Source organism: Chelonoidis abingdonii, chromosome 14 (genome assembly GCF_003597395.2).
Source record: "Chelonoidis abingdonii isolate Lonesome George chromosome 14, CheloAbing_2.0, whole genome shotgun sequence".
NCBI lineage: Eukaryota > Metazoa > Chordata > Testudines > Testudinidae > Chelonoidis > Chelonoidis abingdonii.
Window position 1 is genome coordinate 17,275,722 of NC_133782.1, and position 9,828 is coordinate 17,285,549.

At 43.3% G+C, this 9,828-nt stretch overlaps 1 protein-coding gene across 4 annotated transcripts in view; it reads left to right on the top strand.

Moving 5' to 3' along the window:
• PTGIS (prostaglandin I2 synthase) overlaps positions 1–6,007 on the top strand; it is a 32,272-nt gene extending 26,265 nt beyond the window's left edge. For 3 of the 4 annotated variants that reach the window (XM_032764619.1, XM_032764618.2, XM_032764620.2), the window contains 2 exons: positions 3,623–3,774; positions 4,653–6,007. In XM_032764619.1, coding sequence (XP_032620510.1) covers positions 3,623–3,774; positions 4,653–4,797 — 297 coding nt within the window. In that variant the 3' untranslated portion in view covers positions 4,798–6,007. The other variant, XM_032764621.2, reaches the window with a different exon arrangement.
• Positions 6,008–9,828: the final 3,821 nt, after the last annotated feature.

A 9,828-nucleotide genomic window follows, 5' to 3' on the forward strand; every position in this document is an offset into this window, starting at 1 on the left:
AGTCAAGGTTCAGGGCCACAGAATACCTGGAGCTATAATTAAGAACAGAGCTGAGGGTCAGGGCCAGGGATCAGAAGCTGAATACCAGAACCAATGGGTGAGCCAGAGAGTTGGTCAGAAAGCAGAGCTGTGGTGTCAAGGATGGAGAGGGGTATGGGTTGAAGAGGGCACAGGGGCAGGCAGAGAAGTAGTAAGTGCAGGAAGCAGGACCAAGCCAGCTCTGGGTAGGGAACATGTTGAGCAGCCAGCCAGCACTGGCTGTTGCTGGATTAAGTAGTAGCTAGCTCCACCCCTCCATCAATCAGGAAGTGAAGTCAATCAGGCAGCCCCCATTAGGATCCCTGTGTCCAGGGTGTTGCCAGGAGACTGGCCCTGCTGCAGCTGGCTCCCTGACAATATTTGATCACAGTCTATAAGTACCTACACGGGAAAGAGATTTCTGACCACAAACAGCTATGTCATTAATTGAGCAGAAAAAGGCATAATTAGATGAAGCATAACAAGATCATGCTGAAGACCTAGGGGTGTGGTGGATCCTCCATCATTCAAAGTCTTTAACAATCCACACTGGACATTTTGCTGACAGACATGCTATAGCTCATCCACAAACTGTGCACACAGATCTTTTGCTGATGTAAATTAACATAGCCCCATAACTTTACTGCAGCTCTGACAACTTACAGCTGAGGATCTGCTTCACGGGCTTACGCAAGAATTACGGGGGGCAGGGAGAGTGTCCTATGGCCTGTGTTATGCAGGACATCTTGATAGATTATCATAATGGCCCCCTCTGACCTTGAAATCTAGGAATCAGTGTTTGCTGGGATTATATAATAGTCCTGTCGAAGAATGTGCCAGAGAAAACATTCAACCGGTTGAGATGCTAGCCAAGAGTACTGCAAGGGAAAACTGAACCAAAAAGAGCCATTACTGACTCTACCATTGGCTGTCATAGGGAGAGGGGGCAACAAAGCTTGGAGGAGTGAAAGAGCCTGGACCAGCCTAGCTTACTTAGTGTTGCAAACACTTCTGTTGCAGAGACACAGCTCCTGTAATTGCTGGAAAATGAAGTGAGAGAAAGGTCTGATTCCAGAGGCATTGCTGCACACTGTGAAAGCCTAGAGACCAAACATGGGAAAGGATCACAGCATGTTTGGCACTTTCTGTAATGGTGTCCCCCACTTCAGGTGTCAAGGCATTGATTCTACATGACAATTCCTGGCTCCAGCTGGATAACTCATCTAGGCTGGGTCCTGTCAGCTGGATAAGTCATCTTGGCTGGGTTCTGTCAGCTCCCTATTGCTTCTTCTTGTGGACCAATATTTTCCCATTTGAACTCCCAGAACATGGCCTCAGAATATTGGCGCTGCCTCTGCAGATACAAGGAGGCCAAGACCATGCGTCTCAATAGACTGGCCTTGCTAGGGAAGTAAGCAGCTGTCACCTGCAACTATTTTCTGGCTGAAGTGCACTTATCTCCAAGATAAGTCTGACCCCTGCAGGCTACCAAAATGAAAGATACGAGCTGATGTCACAGTCCAGCACATAGCTCTGCCATGGAGCCAGACTGAAAAACACCATTCACGTTGCTGATGCACACTGCAGAGCTCTGAGTGTCCTTAGGAATCTCACAGAGTAGTTCAGCAGCTAAGTATGTACACCAGAGAGGTGTTATGTCCAGTACAGTTTGTTTGCTTGCTCTGTGGATAGTTAGCACTAATTAAACTTCCCATGTGCAACTAAACGAATCACTTAGGAACCTATACTTGAACTAGGCTCTCTGGAATCCCAGGTTTGATTCCCAGCAGGGCTGCCTCAAGCCCTTCATTCTGCGGAGGTAGATATGTATTAATAGGCACATCAGTGTAAGCAAGTATCACTATCGCCATGTTATAAATGGGGAAAGGAGATGGAGAGAGATCAAGTGACCTGCCTGAGATCACATAGTCAGTCACTGGTAGAGCGAGAAGTAGAACTCACATCTCCTGATTCCTAATTTGGTGCCCTTGACACTGGACCAAGCTGCCTCTCCTAATGATTTTTCAGAATTTGTCAACACAAGTTCACAAATGTAACATACTCAGACTATTCCATACTCCTCTGTCCTTCAGTGTATTTGTTAGTCAGGGCTAATTCCCACAGTGTTTATTCAGGGGAAACTCCCTTTTAAGGAAATAGGTTTTGGTCCACATGAGCAATGCTAGGACAATCAGCTGATGCCCTAATAGGTGAGAAAGATCAGCCTCAATGGTGGATTTTCCTGTTAGTTGATTATAGGCCCTTTAACCCAGGGCTTCTCAAACAGAGGTTGCTGCTTGTGTAGGGAAAGCCCCTGGCAGGCTGGACTGGTTTGTTTACCTGCCCCGTCTGCAGGTCCGGCCAATCGTGGCTCCCAACTGGCCGCGAATCACTGCCCCTGTTTGAGAAACCCTGCTTTAACCATTCCATTAGAATAGGTGAAAAAGCAGAATTCCAAGCGGGAATGGTAGACCAGTGAACTATGTGTTTGCATTACTTTGCATGACTAAAGGATTCAGCATATGAGTCACCAAGCTGAAAATACGCAGTCTTCATGGTTGTGTGTGTTCTGCAGGCAGGCAAGGTTTAGAGCCGAACAGATGTTTGCATGATTTCAAAGGTGAGCATTGGGGAATGATGGGGTTTGTTTCCAGCTGGATGAGATCATTGAAGACTCTCCATTTCACAGCTCTTTGCCAGTGTGGAAGAAACTCTTGATTGTGTCCATTATGGTGGATCGTCATACACCTATGGCTCAGGGTCTCCACATATGCCAGCATGAGCCTTTGTACCTTTCTCTTTAGGGAGAGAAACTCGGGCCCTTTCCAAGCCTCAGTTTGGGCCATCCCCAGTGGAGCTTGGCACTGCAGGGTTAGTGGACTCGCACTCGGAAGGTAGAGGCTCCCCCAGCTCCCTAGGACAGTCAACAATGGTTCTCTTTCACATTAACAATCGCATCCAAGTTACAGTTGAAGATAAAGATTGTATAACTTATTTAAGAGAGAAAATAGATTAAAAATGAATAAAACCATTTCTTCCTATGCTCATACATACCCAATGGCTGCATGCTGCATGACTGCAGGGTAGGAAACACACATTTGGAAGGTCAGAGGTTGGGGTAATCTCTCATCTCAGAACCCATGCTGGTGCGCTTTGCTGTGCTCTCTCTCTCCCAGTCTGTACCAGGGTTCCCTGGAAAGTCTTCTCATGTCTCTAAAACCTAGTTAGGTTGCCCTAGATAGGGAAGTCCATATCTGTGCTTTCCCCAGCACACTGCTCTTTTGACCTATATTCTCCAATTTTTGTTTGGAAAACATGGAATCATAGGACTGGAAGTGACCTCAAGAGGTCATCTAGTCCAGTCCCCTGCACTCATGGCAGGATTAAGTATTATCTAGACCACTCCTGACAGCTGTTTCATCGTAGGCTTCCCTACTTCTCAGAGTGTCTTCCAATCAGTGATTAGAAAGCCTCTACAACAGCATTTCAGGGGATATCACAATACAAATATACAGCAAATGATTGCCTCGGTGTTCAGAAATAGCCATCTGCTCTCCTGGGACAGAGAATAACTGGGTGAGAGAAATGCCTTCTTATTTTTCAGAAATTTAAATACGACAGATTCCTGAATGCAGACAACACGGAGAGAAGAGATTTCTATAAAGGAGGGGAAAGGCTCAAATATTACAACATGCCATGGGGAGCAGGAATTAACACATGTATTGGAAAGTTCCATGCAGTCAATAGCATCAAACAGTAAGTAAATGCAGAGAGTCTATGAAACTGAGTTATTCTGGCCACTTGTAATTTTAATATCCAGCATAAGAACCCTCTTGTTCTATAAAATTTGGACCTCTGTTAAAAAAAAATAGCAAAACAGATAATATTTATCTACTCCCTCTGGCATCTACTTTGTATAAACACAGGCTGAGACCATTTGTAAACTCTGTATGTGCTCCTCAATAACCCATTTAAACTCTTTTGGAAAACATTTTATTTATTTTTTAAATAAGTATTTTTTTAACACCATAGATCACAAAATCTCCAAATGACTTGTGAATTAGTTAGTTATGCTACGTACTATACTGTGATGGTAGAGAGAAAATGCTCGCAGGCCTCCCGTTCTACTGCAGCTTCATACTTATACTGCATACACAAAACTACATCAAAAGAACATGAAGATTGTAAAGTCAAAGTTATATTAAGGATGCAAAACTTACGAAAGTCCAGAATTAAGTTGTCCTGTGCAACCTGCATTGGGCCCCGTTGCATGCAGTATGATACAATCTTTAATGATATGATCACATACTATTTTGTCAATAGCACTTCTTCACTTTGTACAATGTATTTTACCATAATATCATTCTTGGAAATGGCTAAACCATTTTTTCTGAAATTTTCCAAAATAATTCAGCTTGTGGCAGGCACCTGCCATGGAAAAGTTCCATCCGAATGGTTAAAGTTTGGCAAAGTCGTAAGCAACTGAAAACTGGGTGTTAAAAATTGAAAGTATCAGGCAACCTTAACTATAGGCAGAACCACCAGTTCCTTCTATATTTGTCTTCTAAGCATAGAAAAACTAGTAGATTGTCAATATCATATACTTTACTGACCTGGTCATTTTATCATTTTAGGTTTGTTTTCATCTTGTTAACCAATTTTGACTTGGAATTGAAAGATCCTGAGGCAAGAATCCCAGGGTTTGACAAGGGAAGATACGGCTTCGGAATGTTACAGCCAGAGAATGACATCATGATTCAATATAAATTGAAAGATTAGTAAAATAGCAATGGCTTCCCTTCCATCATCCAGCTGGTTTCTCTTTGGGTTCCTCTGGTTTTTCTGAGAACTGTCATCGAACTGGTTCTAGATCCAACTAGTGTATTTTGGTTTTATTAATTAATCCATTGGTGTGGGGTAATGGTAGCAGTTAGAAAGAACATTAGAAGAAAGAAGTCACTATTACGTTGGCTTTGTACCTTCTAGATTAAGCTTTAATGCTAAATGACTCTAGTTAATAGGGGAGCTTCAACATACCATGCAGTCATGTTTAGTAACTGATCACTAGATATAGTCAAAGCTAGCTTTACATCACGGAAGCATGTTTCAAGGGAGATTATAGCTGTCATAAGCTATTATGTGTAACTCTCAACCAATTTTGCACATTCATGGAATTTCTTGCAAATCCTCAGGTACGACTAAATATATCTAGCAGAGTCATGACACAGAAAGCTGAGTTTTTATTTCTGAGTAGCTGGGCCTTGGCGTCCATACAGAGAGTTGGTCTTCCTGCACCCCAGCATGAGAGAGAACTTTGGGGAAGGAAGATACACTTGAGTGGGTCAGCATCATTAAGCATATTGTGTCTTAGTGGAATTATCTGATCATTTTGATTGCTGAAGGTAAGGGGCCATTCCAGATCATAGGTTTACAGGTTTACAGCCCAGATTATGGGCTGGCCGGACAAACTGCACACAGCACAGGTAGGTAGGAGGAGTGTGTGGTGTGGGAGAGAGTGTTGGAAAGTGACATAATGTTCACCATTTACACTTTCCTAATCTTGAAGCTCTTGAATGCAGGCTGGTCCCTTCAGGCTGCTCTAAGTTATGGAAGATGTTGATGGCTCCAAAGAGATGCTGCCCTGTGCCCCCTTTCCTCCAGCCACGCCAACTGCATTGGTAGCAGGGAGAAGCAACAAGAAGGAGAGTTGACACTGAAGCCACTGCACTGACTTGATGCCACTGAAGGATTCCCATTATATGAGGCTGACCCTTCTGAGTCTGTTTATGCTTCATTTGTGTCCAGAATCCCCTGATAGTGCAGTGCAAAGCCATTGCATCTGTTCCTGGGATCATTTCTGAACAAGAGCTGCTTAATTTGCATGTTCGCCTCTCAATTTATTTTTGTAAAGAACGTATCTTGGAATCCTTTATTTTTTAATTCAATTTCCTGTGGCAAATTATTAATCTTTTTGTTTACTAACTACAAATATCTGGAAATCTTTCATCTATTCCTGGGTGCTTTGAGAAAGACATAAGCAGCTCTATACCATTTAAGGTCTATGAACTGAGAAATGTTATGCTCTTTTGTTTATTTTAGCAGAAAGAAGATATATGCATACACATCTACCCAAGAATCTCCCCACTCCCCACACAAACACATATGCATATAAATAAAGTTATTCTTTTAGTTAAACAAAATGCTACATTAAAAGAATGGTAAAGTTGCAAAATCAGACACAAAGTTTGGAAATGCTAGAATGGAAGTTATCTGCGCAACTTTAATTCAGCCCCCTTGGGCAAATGAATTAAAATACAATATGTACTGACATGATCAGACACTTTAATATTCAGTTTTCATGGGCAATACCATCCTGACAGTCACAAGTCAGCCATATACAGGAAAGAACTGATAACATTTGACACTGCGGCGCTGTAAGAACCGTTTTACCTCAAAACTTTGTGAGTGAAGTTTTAACAAAATGTAGTTTACATTACACAAGACAGCACTTGTCTTTATGACCCTGAAAGCAATATACAGCCTAAAAATCTTGCTATTACAATAGAGGTTTATTTAAACCTTTCTTCTGCAGTGTAGCTGGGGCTATCAACCCACCTTAACTCAGATAACACATTATTGTAGCTTGGCTATTTCCTTTAGCATTATATACATTTCCAATGCTCATTATATTCATTCTGGTAATAGCCCTGTTAGCTGCTGCCCTTTGCCTTCCTAAAGCAATCTCTCTAAAAATCTACATTTTAAACATAGCAGCTGCTGGCTGGAGAAATGAGACTAAATTACAGCTGGGAAAAGCACTTTAATGAAGCTGATCATCTCTCTCTTCAGTTGTTAGCACATCCAAATTTCTTTAGAAGAATAAGGTTTATGGTGATCTCATGAATCCCAGAACTAGCAGCTCTTAGTCACCACAGTCTGGTAAGGCGGAGCTCTGCCACATCTGGTACCATAGATCCAGAAAGGACCATGTCTGGCCTATAAGCTCCTAAGTAGTTTAGGGCCTGATACCTAACAGGTTATCTTTGTCCACCATGATACCACAGTAGCTATAGTCAGCTCTGTACTTTCTGCAGGGAGATCAAGAAGACCGTAAACACTGGCTTCCCTTCTTTAAGGCAATGTCCTGTCTCATTGGTGCAAGGGCACAGAAGGGGATTGTAGCGGTTTCTGGGCACACTGGTGCTCCATTAGCCATTGTGGTCACACAGGCAGGATGGCTAAGGGTGGCTGGCTGTGCTGGCTGGGAATGGGGAGAGGGGTTGGGTGTACTTTACTACTGCTCCATAAAGAATGGGGCATAGGAAGACTGGGGCCAGGACATGCACCCAAACAATTAGACTGTTCCATTTGCGCCATGGTGTGTCACTGAGCAAGCTGTCTAGATCTCCTCCCTAGCTGTCAGGAAGCTGCTAGGTCTGCCTGCTACTCTACTGCTGTATCTTCCTGGTGTACTGAGGGGAGGCTCCACTCCAACGTAGCTGCGCAACACAGACCGTGATCTGGCCCTGGGACTTAGGGCATGGCTACACTTGCAGATGTAGAGCGCTTTGAGTTAAACCAGCCTTCGGAGAGTGCACTAGGGAAAGCGCTGCAGTCTGTCCACACTGACAGCTTCAAGCGCACTTACGTGGCCACATTTGCACCACTTGCAGCGGCACTGGGAGCGGTGCATTATGGGCAGCTATCCCAGCATGCAAGTGACTGCAACGTGCTTTTCAAGTGGCGGGGCGGGATGGAGTGTGACAGGGAGTGTGTTGTGTGTATGTGGGGGGAGAGAGAGTGGGTTTGGGGGGGGGCTGAGAGCACGTCAGCATGCTGTCTTGTAAGTTCAGACAGCAGCGGCCCCCGCCGCCCTGTCTCTCTCTCGCTCACTCACAACATTCCACACTGTTTGCTTTGTCTTGGGGCAGATAAGGAGCCGGCTGTCACAAACAGCATTCCTGCTGCGATTCAAAACAAAAACAAGAGTGGCCACTTGACTTAAGGGGATTATGGGACATTTCCGGAGGCTGATCAGAGCTCAGTAATGCAACACCTCGTTCACGCTGACGCTGTGGCACTCCAGCGGGGGCGCATCAAACATTATTCTACTTGCCACAATAGAGTACCAGAAGTGCTGTAGCCACAGAGTCAGAGGACTCTACGTGCCTTGCCAGTGTGGATGGGGAGTGAGCTAGGGCGCCCGGGGCTCCTTTACTGTGCTGTAACTTGCAAGTGTAGCCAAGCTCTCACTCCTGCCAAACAGTTTAATGTAATGAAGTATAATACATCAGTGACTTAAAACAGGGTGAGAACAAGGGGACCGAAGAGAAAATTATTCCATTCCATAATGGATGGTGAACCAAGAGGGTGAGAGTCACATAAGCTGCTGAGCTGACACAAATTTCTGATCCAGATCAGGCTGCAACTCTAGGACCTTATATGTTCCTCATCATGGTAATATCTAAGCATGGGTGTTAATGGATTTAGCCTCATACCGCCCCCTACTGAGTAAAGAAGTGTCATTATCCCCATTTTACCAGTGGGGAGCTGAGGCAGAGAAAGCTTAGGTGACCACAAGGAATCTGTGTCAGCATCAGGAGCTGTGTAGATCTTGAGTCCCAGTCCACTGCCTTAACTGTAAGGCATTCCTTTAGTCAAGGATGCTTGAAACCAGCCTTTTGGCTTGGCCTAATCACTCTACATGCTGTATCCATGGTACAGCACAGCACTGCCTACAGTATGAGGGGTTGGAAATGGAAAAGTACTATTAACTGATCTAGGCCATGCCCTGTCAATTCAGGAATGTTCCCGACAGGACATTAACTATGGTACATAACATCTTACCGTAATCCCTCTAAAAAACAAATTATACAATTAACTTGTATATAAATGTATCTGACCTTTGCAAAAACGGAGACAAGCCTGACACTGTAGCAAAAGGAGAAAGGTGTTTAACTTTTGTTAGTATGAGCAGTGCTATTTTAAGTTAATGGAATGATCCTGTTGAAAAAGCTCAGATTTTGAAAAGGAAATGAATCATGAGCATTGGAAGAAAACAAGGCATTTTTTTTCAAGGAAAACTATTGTTTAGAACCTTGCAAATTAAATTCACAGTACTGAAAGACACTGAGTGATTTCTGCAAGGTGTTCAGTGCCCATAACTCGGGAACAATGCAATGAAGTAACAGAACTGCAGTACTCGGCATATCACAGGGTCAAGCAAGTGTCTTCAGTATAGTTTTTTTTGTGACTTTAGCTAGAAAGTTAAGATTCTGTTTGCTTCTTGCCCCACAGGTAAAAGCTCACATTCTAAAATAATCAAGAGGTGATAAAAGGTAAATCGAGATTGCACAGTGACACAATCCTCTGAATTTCTGAAAACTTTTCTTTTGTATTTGGATGAAAAGATAACCCAGTAATTTTTCATAATGTTATAGGTGTGATATGGCAAAGAACTGTCATTAGGAATAAACCTGCATCTGTATGTGATACTCCAAAAATAATTAGCATTGTACAATGCACATTTCTGGCAAAAAAGCACACAAGTCAGTTAATCAGGTAGATTATAAATAAATGATAACTGTATTATGAAGCTTAAAATATTACATTGAAAGGATACTTCTGTTGCAGCCAGGTTCTAAAAAGGATTACAGCTGTTAGGCTTTTCTAAATCTTTCTATGAACAAATTATATTTAACAGGCCTTACCCTGCATCTCACCTGGTGTTCGTATTTTGTGTGAACTGATCAAGATAGACTTTACGTGGCATGGGGCTGAGACATGCAGAATTCCTCTTAGCTGACGTGA